The sequence below is a fragment of the Octodon degus genome, unplaced genomic scaffold (genome assembly GCF_000260255.1).
Source record: "Octodon degus isolate 3935 unplaced genomic scaffold, OctDeg1.0 scaffold00068, whole genome shotgun sequence".
Taxonomy (NCBI): Eukaryota; Metazoa; Chordata; class Mammalia; order Rodentia; family Octodontidae; genus Octodon; species Octodon degus.
The window spans coordinates 3820618-3836696 of NW_004524644.1; the positions used below are offsets into that span (position 1 = coordinate 3820618).

At 38.0% G+C, this 16079-nt stretch overlaps 1 protein-coding gene across 5 annotated transcripts in view; it reads left to right on the plus strand.

Moving 5' to 3' along the window:
* Positions 1 to 16079, plus strand: part of Srpk2 (SRSF protein kinase 2) — a 288108-nt gene that overhangs the window by 232262 nt on the left and 39767 nt on the right. For all 5 annotated transcript variants that reach the window (XM_023719454.1, XM_023719456.1, XM_023719457.1 and 2 more), the window contains 4 exons: positions 8568 to 8676; positions 9346 to 9433; positions 9924 to 10011; positions 12568 to 12674. In XM_023719454.1, the coding sequence (XP_023575222.1) occupies positions 8568 to 8676; positions 9346 to 9433; positions 9924 to 10011; positions 12568 to 12674 (392 nt within the window). The remainder of the gene's footprint in view (positions 1 to 8567; positions 8677 to 9345; positions 9434 to 9923; positions 10012 to 12567; positions 12675 to 16079) is intronic.

Genomic DNA, 16079 nt, shown 5'->3' on the forward strand with positions numbered 1-16079 from the left:
TCCACAAGATGAGCAAACATTTCCAATAAATTTAACATGACAGAGAAGTGTCCTGCAATCTGAGTAGTATGTGATGCTGAAGCAAGCCAGTATTTCTCTCTCTTGTTGCGGGATTTGGGTGATTGTCTCCCAACAGCAAGAGATTATGGAGAACTCATCTGCAGAAGAGGAGGAGAAAAGGTGCAAGGAGCTTTCACTTCAAATGAGATTTCAAGGGAGATGTGTAAAATGTGGGAAATTGTACAAAATGTTGTAAAAAAAAAAAAAGCACCACCCAAATAAGATGAATCTGCTTAATGATAATGCAGTGTCACAATCTGCAAAATCCTCAGAAGGAGGCAAAAGTGAGTGTTATTGGATAACACTCCTTGTTAAAATTGCTAGAAAAGGAAAGGATTCCACTGAGCCAATAGATAGTGATTTCATTAGTGTTAGTGAGTCATACTACCTACTCTGGTTTCCTTTACACCAGCCACAAAGATTTTCAAAGGAAAGCACAGGTTAATTTATTTTCCTTCATACGTTGTATTTTACTTATTATCGTGTTCTATTACAGTACTGTAATTTTATATGAATATTTTTGAGTTGTGGGACAAGTCATCTGAATTTCTGTTATTTTTTATGGGAAAAGTCACATTGATAGGCCAGTGCTTTAAATTACAGGCATGTTTCTGGAACAGATTAAACTCAGAAACCAAGATTTGCTGTAATACATCAGATTGAGGTTAACAAGGATCTATTAGAGATCTGTGTATGTTGAGACAGTGGTACAAATTGTCTCTGGATTTCTTAGTAATGAAAGAAAGAAAAGAAATGCAGTGTTTCTAAGATTGGTCATTTTTATAAGAGAAATAAATCAAAGATTTTCCCCCTTGGGGTCAGAGATAGCTTTATCAAAAAGAAGACAGTCCTGAGATTTTACCCTACTTGCAAGTCAACAAGTAACTTGCCATAGTTTGTGAGTACTTGGGGAAAGCCATGAGATTTTCTGGTCAGGACAAGGCCCTCACTGCTCAAAGCACTACAGATAGTTTGAGCTTTATGTTCGTAGTAGTTCTCTTCCATCCTCCCTCTTCCCCCATATCTAACCGATATGGTGAGGAGGGGAGGCAGGCCCAAGTGGTACTGTGTACACAATGAGTTTTGTCATCTAAGAATTCTGAGTTTAGGTGTCTTTCCTAAGAGCCCTCTGAAATGATACCACTCTAAGGGAGAGACTTATTTTTCTGTGTGGCAAATCGTCCTGCCTTCTCTAGGGGAAGATAATGTCTCTGTTCTTCAAGGTTGTTTACTGTAAAAACCTTTGAAGGATAGCCTGGAGCAAAAGCCGTCAGTGTTTCTCTTACAAGAGTGCGGAAATACAACTTGATGCGTAATTGTTTATTAATTTTATGTGACTGTGCTACTGGCCAGAGCTTTCAGTGCAGTTTAGTAGAACTGGGGAGAAAAACCATCTTTACTTTGTCCTTGGTCATAGGGGAAAGTAATTCAGTCTTTCACCACCAGCCACCCTGTTGGGACAGACCCTAAAGCCTGAAGCATGCACAGGGGTCACTACCTCTGAGGTACAACCACAACCCTCAGCAGGGTCTCATTTATCTATAGATTTTCCCCTAAAATTCTATTCCTGTTTTGTTGAGAATTGCCATCAGGAATGTTTGATATCGTCCTCCTCAGTGTGTGTGTGTGTGTGTGTGTGTGTGTGTGTGTGTGTGTGTGTGTAATTGATCACATTTTTGATGTGTTAATTATGGAGAATTACATCAACTTGGTTTTGAGTATTAGGTTAAGTTTGTATGTGTAACTAAAGCCTACCTGGTCATGATGTATTATCCTTTGTTACCCTACTTAGTCATTATTATATTGCTTGATTTGTTGAAGTATTATCTAAAATTTTTGAATGTACATCATGGTTCACTTTTGTGTTTTTTGCCTAAATTTAACAGTGCATTCATAATATGAGACAAGGGCCAGGGAGATAGCTGGGCAGTGTGTCTGCCTAGCAAGCACAAGGACCCAGGTTCAATTCCCAGGACTGTATGCTGTGCCAGCCCCATGCTGAGCTGGCCACTGAAACTAGGCATGGTGGCAAACACCTGTAATCCCAGTGCTAGGAGGCTGAGACAGGAGGATCACTATGAGTCCAAGCTGCATAGCGAGACACTGTACCAAATAAATAAATAGATAGATAAATAAATAATTTTTAAAAGTTTATAAGAGAGAGGGGTGATTTTTTTTTTTTTCTTTTTTAGGATGTTTGTATAGAATTGGTAATATTTCTTCTATAGTGCTTGGAAGAAGTACCATGCTGTTTTTTTGTCTTTGTCTTTGCTTGCCTTTCTGAGGCAGGGTTTCACTATACAGTTCAGGCAGGCCTTTAACTCGCTTTGTAGCCCAGACCTGTGGGAGGCTGAGGCAAGAGGATTACCACAAGTTCAAGTCCAGCCTAGGCTATGTAGCAAGAGCCACGTCTGCCTGAACTATACAGTCAAGATCCTCTCTCAAAAACACAAAACAAAACAAGAACCAGATTTCCCTTTCAATGATTTTTCTCTCTTTGTTTTTATGCTTTTATTTCACTGAATCTGCTCCTGTCATCATTGCCTTCTTTTGTTTACTTTGGGATATATTTGCTCTTCTTTTTCTAGAAGACCAAATTGTTAGAGGACCTCAAATCAGTGTTTTACATTTTCCCCTGCCTACTGTTTTAACAGCATCTTACAGATTGATATGTTCACTATTTTAATGTTCACTTTGTGAAAAATATTTTCTATCTTCTTTAGACTCTAGACTATTGTAGTTTCCAAGTTTTTATATTTTCTTTTTATTGGTCTCATTTAATTACATGTTTTCTGAGAACATTGTTTGGGTAATTTGAGTCCTCCTGTTTTCTATTGAGACTCATTTTATGTATAGCTCAATATACAGTCTATCTTCATAAATTATAAATAGTGTATACTTGCAAAGAGTGTTATTCTGTAAATGTCAGGTCATTAATTGTGAAAGTGTTCGAGTCTTCCTTATTTTTAGTGGGTTTCAGTTTTTGGGGAGAGAGCATTGAAGTCTTCAGAGATAAAATGTATGTCTGTTATTTTACCGTGAACATGCTTACTACCATTTCCTTTTTAAATACTCCGTTAGGAATGATTCTAAAATCTTTCTTCACCTTTGGAAAGCTTTTGGTGTACACGTAATGTAAATAAAGCCCATAATCAGAGGGTGGGGAAAGTAGTGTCAGCATAAATGTGAACAGTATTTGGTATTATTTTCAGTAGAAAGTAAATAAAATTGCTGAAAATCTTGCCGGACTATTGTTTATCATGGAGTTCTAAAATTTTGATTTTAAATAAAATAAAATTTTGATTTACTCTTTATGAGTAGAACCTTCTTTTTTTTTTTAACTGGACAGGGCAAGTGTATCTTCTTTATCTGTTGTTAGTGTTGTAGTACTTGGGCTTGAACACGGGGTGCTTCAGTGCTTTGTTTTTTTTTTCTTTCTGAAGACATGGTCTTGTTGGGTCGCCCCAGGTGGTGTTGAAGTTGTAACTGTCCAGCTCAGTTACAATCTGAGGAGCTCAGATTACAGCTCTGCATCATCATGCCTGGCTTGAGGCTGTCTTTATTTTTTGGAGGAAAGCTTTAGAATTGTCATCTTTGGAGTCCTATTACTAGTATAGTTAGAGCTCAAGTACAGCTTTCATAGGTGTGCTGCAGGGATAGGAATAGAAGAAATTATGCCAAAGAAAGTAGTGATTGATCAACAGTCTTTTCTTATTCTCTTTGTGTTTATAATCCAACCTAACAGTTTTTTAAGAAGATAATAAGAGCTTCCAAGTGATAAACATATGAAGTTTATATTAAACAATACAATAATGAAATGCAGGTTATCAAGATGTATTAAAAGTTGTCATGACCCTTGAGAACCTGGCTCTTTCTGGTACCATTTCTTGTGCTGCTAACAGGCTGTGTGTAGCACTTGTGGTATTCTCCATTCCTTTTCTGTTCATTGATGAAGCACCAAAGGGACCCAAGGGACATCTGAGTTTTTGTGCCTTCTATAACCATTCTTTAGACCCCTTGTGTGCCAGATAGCGAGTGGCCAGGACATGCCTACCGTAGCCATGGCTGTATGCGGGCATCAGAGGAGTTGCCTGTGGAGTGGCTGAGTTCTTTCCTCACATTCCCTGGGTATTGGTTAGGTTGGTGTCAGCTTGCTGTGTGGGAACCTAAGCCACTGCTGGCAGCATGCGTGTTAGGTAGAGGAGATGCCCAGTTTTCAAGGTTTCCATTCTGTGAGAGGGAAGTGAAAGAAGGCAGACGTTCCGTAGAAATCTAGGTGCTGGGGTATGAGAATGCATAGAATATGTATGTTGTTTCCAAAATTAACACTGTTTTAAATGTTTTCTGTGTTTAAAGTTACTCCTGGCTTCCTCTTACATAGTTCGCCTATGTTAGGACAGTGTTTTAATTGCCTGAGGGCCCCAGAGGTAATGCACTCAACTAGCGATTTGTTTTTATTCAACTTTCAAATTGAGAAGGGGAGCTGCTACATTTCTCCTGTGATTACAGTGGTGATAGTGCTCTTGTAGTTTTGCTTATAAGAACACACTCAAGAATTGGAACCTGACATTTGAATTAGTGACAGGTTTCTTCTCTTTATATACACAACTAAATTTTTTAAAATTTAGAAGTGTTAATTTTATTCTTTTTTAATGTATCATTTATTTAATTAGGTTCCTTTTTTTTTTTTCCGCAGAACCAGGGATTTATTTCAGCCCCTTGTGCTTGCCAGGGAAGAGCTTATTCCACTGAGCCATCTCCCCGGCCCCTTAATTAGGTTCTTAGTAAGAAACTTAGAACACTAATTTATGAGGATAAATTCCATTTGTCAGAGCAAAAACATCTCAGGTAGCCCCAGAGCTGAGAAACAGCTTTGATTTTTGCTAAAATCTGTGTGTACACTGCTTTCTGATCCACATTGTGCTGTTCTGAAATCTGGTGTCTCCCTTTCTTGGTGTCAAACATCTCGCCCTCCTGGTGTCTGGGTTTCTGCAGCTGCTGCTTCTTGAAGTAAGCATCGGTGAGGTGTTTGGGAGTTTTCACTTTGCTGATATCAATTTTTGAAGAAGTGGCAATGACAAATTTCTGGTGTGTTCATCATACAGAGGAACACGATTAAGGCTAAGAGGCCCAGTCACAAGTAGCAAGCCACTGGCCAACAGCTTCAGGAAGACCACTCTCTTGCCTCTGTGACGCCCAGTGAGGATGAAGAAGATGGTGCTGGGAGTGATGCTAGCTCGAAGTGTCCTCACATGCTGACTGAAGGGTTTCTAGCCATGGCTCAAGAGCTTTTGGGGCACATCTTTAGTAGGGTAGTATCTAAGCATTTTTCGAAGCTTAACCACTCGGGTACCTCCATTCTTGTCCCCTCTGACTGGTTTTGTAATTGTAGCAAGAACTTTCTTCTCAACCTCTGATTTAACGGTTGTGTACTTTCTCTTGTACAAAGCCTTCCTGGAACACATAGCAGGTTGGGAGTATCTACCAATTCCTCTAACCAGGACAGGATTTTGGCTGCAGTGGGGCTGCCCCTTCTTGCCTTCACCTTACCCTTTTTAGCAGTACCACTGGCAGCAGCCTTCTTGGTCTCAGGTTTCTTCTCTTTGGTGTCTGGCTTCTCAGTTTTTTCATCTGCTATCTTGCAAGATGTGAAAGAGAACTAAGTTTCCAACTTCTGGTCTATAAGTAATGACAGGAAGTAGAGATGTTAATTTTAGCAGTAATATACACATAAATATCACGTGGCTTTTAATTTTTGAGCCACCCAGTGTTTCTTCTGTACTAACACCAGCACACAGTGCTCTGGTTCTGTAAAATGTGGAGTGCATTCCTTACTGGTGATAGAACACAGGTTTTGGAGGCACGTTGAGATTCTAGCCCTAAAGCAGATGCTTAATGCACTGCAGCAGTGTAGAAAAAATGCCATCTACTTTGTAGGAGTTAAGTAAGGAAAGCCCCTGTGTTTTGTAAATACTTATCTTTATAAAATGTAACCAGGTCCCTGGAAAAGGAGTTTCCAGAGCAATTATGTGGATAGTATGCAACATAGCTAAGCTCAACTGAGCTCTTGAGGTTCATACAGTGTGTTAAAATACTAGAACTAGGGTCAAGATATGTGCTTAGCTCTAACTTTGTACTTTCCGCCTTCTTCCATTTTCCTATGGAAAACTTGAAATATAGTAAGGTTTATTTTTGTTTCATGGAGCATAGATTTAAGATAAAGTAGATTACATGGTGTTCTTATTTATAATTGGCAAATGTTAGCTTTTCCTTTTCAGTGTTTATTTTAATGTTTTTCAAACTGTACTGGAAAAAGAAACAAGAAACTCATAACCCACTTCTTTTCACTACTTAGAGAAATAAAGTTAAATAAGTTCTAATAATTTTGTATTTTTTAATTATAATTTTCTGTCATTATTAATATCTCTATTCTAAAATACTGTTAGACCTTGAGGTTAAAATCCAGGAAGAACAAATATGGTGATGGTGGGACAGGAAAAACCTTAGAAACTCTGTTTTGGATCATATTCCTGCCTCATGAGTCCGCCACGATATAAGTATGACTCAATCCCTCTAGGAATTGCATGAGTACACTGAAAGATGTAGTATAGATAACTTCCTGTGCCTGTTTTGAGCTTCTCAACACTAGATGAACCATCTGTATCTTTCTTGAGTGATTTATTCAGAATTCTGCACATTAGAAAAACAAAAAAATAGAGGCTGGTCAGATAGCTCAGTGGATTAAAGTGCCTTCTTAGGCAGACATAGGGACAGGGGTTTGATCCTGGGTGTGCCATGCTGGCGCTACCCCCCTGTTACATGCTGAAATGGTGGATGAGACTGGGCGTGGTGTTGCGTGAGCCTGTGATCCCAGCGCTTGGGAGGCTGTAAACAGGAGGATCACTATGAGCCCAATCTGTGTAGTGAGATTGTGTAGACCCTGTACTAAATACAAAAGAAAAACAAAAAGTAATGGCTAGGATGTAAGTCAGCAATTGAGTTCCTGTCTGGCATACACGAAAGTCCTGGGTTCAATCCCTACTCTAAAAAAAATAAGTCAAATTAAAAAGGGAGAGAGAGGGAGGAGGACATCTTTATATAAAAATCAATATATGTTAAATTAAAAGAAGGAAAAAATCTGTTTCCAAAGCAGAAGAGCATTGTTTTGTAAAAACTTAAATAGAGTAAAATGTAAATAATAAAAATAAAAGTAAGAGGGGCTGGGGAAATAGCTCAGTAGAATAAGCACTTGCCTGGCAAGCACAGGTCTTGAGTTCAAACCCCAGTACTGCCCAAAAATAAATAAATAAAAGTAATATTCTACCCATTGCTAACATCCTGTCCACTTATATTATTTCCTTTGTGTTTTAGAAAAATGATGTGATTTTGTGTGTGTGTGTGTGTGTGTGTGTGTGTGTGTGTGTGTAGAACCCGGGATTGAACTCAGGCCCTTGTGCTTGCCAGGCAAGCACTTATTCTACAGAGCTGTCTCCCTGGCCCCCTGATACTGGTTTTTAATAGCCTACTTGGAAATGCAGAATTAAAGGTCTTTTTTGCTAGGTGTAGGAAGGTACCCTTCCTCCCTGAGAGTCTCTTCCGTGGCACTTGCTCTTGCTCCCCGACCATTTTCTTCATTTCTAAAGTAAGTTTTCCAGGCAGGAGTTTCTGGTGGAAGAAGGTGATGAGATGGTGGCCAATTGCAGAGTAACTTAATAGGTATCATTATACAGTTCCTAATTGGTTATATGTAAACTGCTAGAAAATGCAAAATTGTGCAGCATAAACATCCTTTAATTTGGTGAGTTTTTTTTATAACACGCAAAAAGATTTGAGTGTAACACAAGGAAAAACATTTGTACGTTTACACACAGTGTATGTGTACACATCTCATCTTAAACAATCACAGATGATTGTTAGGAAGTACTAGATGGCTTGTTGCCTTTTCAACATATTCATGATAGGGCGGTAACATGTATGTTTCCACTGGTACATGCATGACTATCCCATTGGGTGGCTTTTTATTAATTAGAAAAAAATACCAATAACATTTTTTAGATTGTGTTACCATTGGTGCAGGTTGCCCGATGGGACAGTGATGCACATACCACTGGTAGTTGAAGGCAGCAGGAATGTGTTAAAAGTTTTATTTTTATTGGTGTTTTGAGACAGGGTCTCCCTATGTAATTGAGGCTAACCTTTAAATTACTACAGACCTTCTGCCTACTGGAATTATGGGAATGCATCACCATGCCCAGCCCATTTTAAATTTGTTAAACAAAAATCCAAGTGGGAATTCATAGAATATTTTTCTCCTAGTAAAAGATAAGCCTGAATAAATGTAGTATTTTAGATTTGTTACTCTGATTTTGTTATTTTAGCACTCTCTAATGACATCAAGAATTGATACAGAAAAAAATACATATACCATGAATGGATACAGTAATGAAATCTCTCTCTCTCTCTCTCTCTCTCTCTCTCTCTCTCTCTCTCTCTCTCTCTCTCTCTAGGTGGCTATCATCCAGTGAAAATTGGAGACCTCTTCAATGGCCGATACCATGTTATTAGAAAGCTAGGATGGGGGCACTTCTCTACTGTCTGGCTGTGCTGGGATATGCAGTAAGTGTTGTCATTTCTGCACTCGATTTTTACACAGTTCATCATCTGTTTCTAAGGAGATATAGCCAAAAAGCATTCCTACTTCATTGTGTTATATAAAGTGTTGCTTAGTATAAGTCTACAAAATTTAACACAGATCTCAGCTAAAATTTCCCCCTTTTAATTTCAAGTTCATTGGTGCAGATATTTAAAAATATGCTATTGTAACTTTATTTTTTAGTCTTAATCTTTCAAATTGCATTTCTTGAAATTACTCTTTTGGTAATTCACGTTAGCAAAATATTCAGATGAAAATAAATAATGTATAGTTTTTTCCAAATAAGTATTTTCTGATGTTAGTTTAAAGCTATGACCCATAGTAATAAATGTCTTGCTCCTCCGTACACATATACGTGTGTACTTTGTGACACAGGAACTGAAAGAAGTGTTAGAACACTTTGCTTTCTCTGTGGTAACTCAAGACACACTCATTTATTTAGAACAAAATTAGAAAACAAAAACATTGTCTTGCCTCATGGACACTCTTTAACTTGGTTCCCATCTTTGAAAAGTAATATTTCAATGGAAAGCTTATTAAAAATCTCTGTTTATTGCATAGATCTTATTATAACATCTCTTCTTTGGCTAGTTATATAAGTAACTATTATGTCTTTTTTTTTTTTTTTTAAGGGGGAAAAGATTTGTTGCAATGAAAGTTGTAAAAAGTGCCCAGCATTACACAGAGACAGCCTTGGATGAAATAAAATTGCTCAAATGTGTAAGTAATACAAAAGAATATGGAAAACAAATGACCAGTTTTATAGAGGAGTTGGGTCGGGGAAACAGCTCAGTGGCACAGTACTTGCCTGGCAAGTGTGAGGTTGTGGGTTTGATTCCTAGTACCACCAAAAAAAAGCCAGGAGATGGCCTGGCAGCACAGCGCCTGCCTGGTGAGCACAGGTCCTGAGTGTGATCCCTGGGATGAAAATAAAACTTATAGAGGACTTTTGAGCAATACTAAAATAAAGGAGAATTTTTATAGGTTCAAATGCTAAATCTTTAATTGGAAAAATACCACTTCAGTAGATTGGTACAGTGGAGAAGAGCCTACATTTTTAGTTCCTCTTTTTTTTTTTTTTTAATTTTTTTTTTTTTTTTTGGTACTGAGGATCGAATTCTGCACCTTGCGCTTGCCAGGCAGTTGTTTCTGCCACTGAGCTATCTCCTGACTAATTCCTCTGATCTTATATTCATTTTTCTTTGCATAGGTTCGAGAAAGTGACCCCAGTGACCCAAACAAAGACATGGTGGTCCAGCTTATTGATGACTTCAAGATTTCAGGCATGAATGGAATACGTATCCTTGTTGATGGCCAAATTATAGTGGTTCTTTTTGTTTGTTTTTACTTTAAAACAAACAGGATTAAAGTTTTCCTACAAACTTCTGTATCCCCTCTACATGAACCTTCTAGGATCACTATGAGTTCTTATTAAATGGGGTACCTAGAATGGCTTGATTTTGGCTGCAATTTTTTTTTTTTAAGATTTGTTTTTAATTTCCTTTTTAAAAAATTTTTTTTGGTGGAACCAGGGATTGAACTCAGGCCCTTGCACTTGCCAGGGAAGTGCTTATTCCACTGAGCCATTTCCCTGGCCCCTTTGGCTGCAGTTACTGTTCTTTTGTCAGTAATTATGATGTTTGTGCTGCATAGGTAGAAGTGTATGCCAGTACTTCTCAGTGCTTTAAGTTTTTTAAAACTCTGCATGAGGGCAGTGAGGCTGCAAAGTGTGTAAGAGGCTAAAGTATTTGTTTACTCAATAAAAGAAAAAGTGCTGTGTTAATGCGAGCTTCCCAAATTGTATTTTAAGGACTGTTAGCACTGACTAGTCCTAATCCCTCTGCATTCTATGTCCAGGATAATAAAACTGAGTCTTAAATTAGTTTCCCTAAGGAGGATTGTTGCTGGTAGGAGAATCCTAAAGTCTGAGTCCCTATCCTGTGTTGTTTGCTGGCACATACATGCTGCATGCACTCTCGCCTCAGTGCTGGAGATGGAGACCAGGCCCTCAAGGCTCCTGGGCAGCTGCTTTTCCACTGAGCCATACTACTTGCTTCCTGGTTTTATTTGTTTTACTTTGTTCATTTTGCAAAAGCCCAATAAGAGTGGTGACTTTGTGTGTGTGTGTGTGTGTGTGTGTGTGTGTGTGTGTGTGTGTTACAAGGGGTTGAATTCAGGGCCTTGTGCATGCTTGACAAACACTGTACCACTGAGCTATATTCCTAGCCCAAGCCTAGTAAAAGTAAATTGGGGGCCAGGGAGATGGCTCAGTGGAATAAGCACTTCCCTGGCAAGTGTAAGGGCCAGAGTTCAATCCCCGGTTCTGCCAAAAAAAAAAAAAACAAAACAAACAAGTAAAAGTAAATTAATGTTATTTTTTATAGTAGTTGGAAGAGATCTCCATTGTTTTCTGTTAAAACTTTTATTATAAAAGTTTTCAAATGAAATGTAAGAGTAGCATAGTACAATAGTTTTTTATAAATTTGTCACCAGAATTCAATAATTATGATAGTCTAGTTATAGTTCTCTATTTTTTAATTTTCTTTCCATGTTGCTAAATTATCATAAGACAAAATCCAGATGTCATATTCTTCTAGCTGTATTAATACCAATATGCATCTTTTGAAAAAAAATACAGATTTTTACTTTATTGATTCTAGGAGTCAAGCCCAGGTGCTGTACCACTGAGCATTGTCCTTGCCTTTTGTATTTTTTGAGATAGGGTTACCCAGGCTGACCTCAAATTTGTAGTCCTTATGTCCCAGCCTCTTGAGTATCTGGATTATAGTAGACTAAATAGGAAAAAGAAATCAACGTAAGTTAACAATAATATGTCAGTGTCATGTCACACTTTCTCATTTTTTTAATCACAAAGTGACTGTTCTCTGACAGCTTTTAAGATTCTGTCTTTTGGTTGAACATCTGGAATTTTAACTGTGATGTGTTTTGGGGTGCCTTTAAAAACATTAGTTAATTCACATTTTATATTCCTTGCTTACCTGTATGTTAAAATCTTTGCTTATAATTGGTTTAAAGGGATGCAGGAGCTAGTGATCAGAGGGTAGTGGTAGGGACTTCCTACCTGCCCCTCCCTCTCCTTTGCCTAAGGAGTTGACAGTGTGTAACTCCAAAGGGCAAACTAGAGAGAGAGAGACAGACACAGACAGTATCCCAAGACATAAAGCTTATAGCTGAGAGCACAAATGGAAAGAGAAGATTATGTCTAGAAATGCCAAAATACTTGTTCTTATGTCCATGCTAAAGCCCTGAGATCATCCTTTGAGCATGGAGCTTCACATAACCTCTGAGAAATGACTCTAGCGCCTCAGCCAGCTTGATGCTGGTGTTGTTTTCTTAGTTATATGCTGATCTCCAAATACGTCAAGGTACATGCTTTAAATGTGAATAGCACCTTGTATGTTAATCTTTTTTCAGTGATTAAAAAGTGATTTAAAATATTTTTAAAGAATTCCACATTCCCGAGTTTTCATTATTACAGAATGTCTGCTCAGCTTAAGAGATCCCTTAGAATGTAGCTCTGTATGGGTCGGGATCTGCTGTGGCTACCGTTGGACTCTCTTAGGCAAGCTCCTTGCTTCCACGGTGGGGGTCATTATATTTCCTGAAGTGATTTTCAGAATAATGTATGGGATGTAGTAAGTCCTTAGTGAAGAAACATCAGTTCTTTCTATTTAGATGAGACAGAGTAAGTGACTACTTTGGTATTATTGATAGCATCAATGTGGTATTTTACAAAGAAATTAATGCTTTATAAGTGCCACACACGGTGCTGCTTTTCACACCTGCCTCATTCCTCAAAATGCATCCACAAACGGTCCTTAACCCTATCCCAGATGTGTGCATGGTCTTTGAAGTGCTTGGCCACCATCTCCTCAAGTGGATCATCAAATCCAACTATCAGGGTCTCCCAGTACGTTGTGTGAAGAGTATCATTCGACAGGTAAGCTTTTGGACACACATTTCTCCCCCAGTTTGCTAACCTTTCATATGGACTTGTATTTTTAGTATGTGAATCAATAACAGTTTGAACTGTTGCTAAATCAGTTTTGTACTAACTTAATGGTATGTCATGTCATCTTGTGAAGGAAACAATGCAAATGTCAGTTACACATCTCTTTTGGCATATCTGTCTTTTTAAAGGTAAGTGATACAATATAATCAGAAATTGTTATATCCCATATACTTACTATAAAATATCCCTCTTAGTTTCTTAGAAATATAAATGAATACAGTAAATTACTCCTTTTTTAATTGTTTTCTTAGTATCCTTAGAGTGAAAATAAAAAATCTTTGAAGTTACTTACAAATCCACTTTCAAGGGGAGTACATTTAGGGAATCTAATTGACAGCACTGTGGCTGTACTACCACTGCATTGTAAAGCTGGGTGTGGTGACGCACACCTGTTGTCTTGGTGCTTGGAAGTGTGAGGCAGGAGGATTAAGACTATTTAATGAGACCCTGTCTCAAACAACAAAAAAAATCCTTATTTTATACCTGAAATTTGCAGAAAACATACATATTCTCACAATATACAAAAATGAACTTAAAGGATAGGTTAGTTAATTCATTTGTAGTAATCATTATACAATGTATAAATAAATTACAATATCACACATTACACGTAAATATATACAGCTTTTATTATGAATTATAACGCAGCAAAATTGGAGGAACAGCTGTGGAATCATGAGAGGAGTGGCTGGAGGAGAAATGCTCTCTACATTCGCTTCCACTAGTTGGGCTGAAATACAGCCACATGAATTGAGGTTATATAGGGAGCATTGTATTAGGTAAATACTTTGTTCAGTTTCCTTACTGAAAGAAAATCCTCACTTAGGTACTGGCTTAGAAAAGATGTTTCAGTAAGTGTTGGTAGAATTAAAATAGGCAGAGATGGAGGATCTAATTAGCAGTGTTTACCAGATTCAGTTTTATGCATGAAATGTGTAAGTCTGTATTCTGTTTATTTTCTATACTTCCTCAGTTGGGGAATTTGCAGATAATGACTTAGTCTAGATTACCTTAAGGTGTAATGACTGATTATCATAGACAGTTCCACAGGGTAATAGTATGTCAAGGAATTGTTTGCTTTGCTTGAGAAGATGGCTATATATTAGGAAACCCATCCCATATCCTCAGGACCAGAGCTTGCACTAGGTCCCCTGGAGATTTCAGACATAAAACATAGGTCTAGAAGGTTGAAATAGGAAAAGAATCACAGTGGCATCTATAGAGATTTTTCAGTTCGACAGATAGGTGTCTTTAAAATGAGCCTTCCTAACAAACTCATTTTGTTAAAACTTTCAAAGCTTAAATTTGCATAGTGAAAGTATCCTAGATTATATTTCTGAAATTGTAAGTAGGTAGCTTTCTTTAGCTTGGCTGTGTGCTCCTCAATCATCTTGTCCTTTTGTGTTGCAGATCGACAGCTTGTTTTCTGACAGTACAGTGTTACTTGAGGACAGGGCTGGTGGGTGGGGGAAGGCTGTCTGCCTTGGCTTATCTCAGTTGGCCTGAGACTCTGTTTCATGACATGCTTGGAGTATATGCATGCTTTACTTTAATAATAAAGCTGTTCACTTTTAGATTTTAGGTAATAGCATTTTTATTCATTAGTTTAACACAGGCTAATATCTCCAGTGAAACAGCAGATTGAATGTAGAAGAGGATATGTGGTGAGGTGAACTTAACATATTAAGCAGTTATTCTATTCCAGATGACACTTAGGTATTTGTAGCTTTTGGTGATTCTAAAACTCTTTGAAAGACCATCTTGTTCAAACTTGTGAAAAATCTTACAAAGTATCCCTAAATCATGTAATATTAAAGAATTTACATAGTCAGATTGATAGTCGTTTAGAAACAGCTGCCTGTGTGTGTCACATAGGCTCCATCAGTCACCAAAACCCATCTGAGCCTGGACCCAGTGCTGTCTGCTAGCTGTTGGCCATGTGCTTGGATCTTGGGGTGTGTACTTACTGGACTGTGTGAAAAGTTGAATTTATAGGGGCTCGGGGTGTTTATTTGAGGGTGGGAAAACAAATCTAGATGTTCTTTTAGCAAGTGAAGAAGATGGTGAAATGAACATGCATTTCTGAGAATTGAATGGAATTGCTGAGTGTAACTGTTATCCTGGCTGAATTCACATAGCCTATTCTTTGTGAGGACTGAATGTTCAGAAAGAATTTCACAGTGAAATTTTGATTTTGTCATCTTCCATGCCATGTTAGTGAAATTTGCTTTTGTTGAGGGGAGTGTGCCCATATATACTTGAGAAAAAGATGAGATCTGGAATTTTCTTCTAAGCTTACTTAGAAATTTCATGTAGTAAATTGTTACATATCTCAGTCAAGAGTCTATACATGTATTAAAACTTTATTCTCTTTGATTTAGCCTGTGGGCTCAGTATTTCTGACTCTTGAGTAGTACTGGGAAGATACTTTATTGATAGACCCCCAAAATTATATAATTTCTCAGAACAAACCAAGATGGGCCAGTTCTCCCTGTATTCTTCACTGTTGGCAAACTCTCCTTCAAAACCAGGTACACTGACAACGATTTAGTTGTCCTTGTTGTCACTAGCCATTCATTACCAGGCACCCAGGCACCGAACCCTTACATTGTCTTGCCTTTTACCTTTAACATTCTGTGTTTTCAGGGTCATCATCTTTACCTCAGGCCTGACCACCTCCTGCCAGTACCTTTTCGTATGCCTCTCGCTACTCTCCCTGTGTGCAGACCATCTTATTCCAGTTTGTTCTCCTTCTTATTGCCAGTTACCTTAAATAAAGCATTGCTTTAATAATTCATATTCTCCACTTAGAAGTCTTTACTGGCTTGCCAGTGCCTGTTTGCTAAAGCATAATGTTCTTGGCTTTGTGAAGCAGTATAGGGAATGATGAAGAGGTTGGCTTTAGAGTTATGTTTACCCTGCTGGAGCCAAAACACTTTGTCCATGTTGTTTAACTTCTTTAAGCCAAAATTTTATTGTGGATGAAGTAGGTGTAACAGTAAGACCTTCCTCATTAGATTATTGTGAACATATTAAGAATACACTATAAATATTATGAAATACTGCTTCCTCTGCGCTAGCTGCAGATCTGAATACTTGTCTGCCAGTTCATTTTAACTGTTGGTTTGGCTGGGTGTAGAGATTTTTTGAGGTGCTTAGATCTTGAAGTGTGTACTTACTGGACCCGTCCACTGATTTCATAGCTGCATGTCCTATGAGGACTGAACCCTCTGAAAGTGAGCCAGAATAAACTTCTCCCTGAATTGTGGGTGTGTCAGATATTTGGTCCCAGCAGTGGGGATACAGTTTAACATGGTTTACTCACTGAATCTT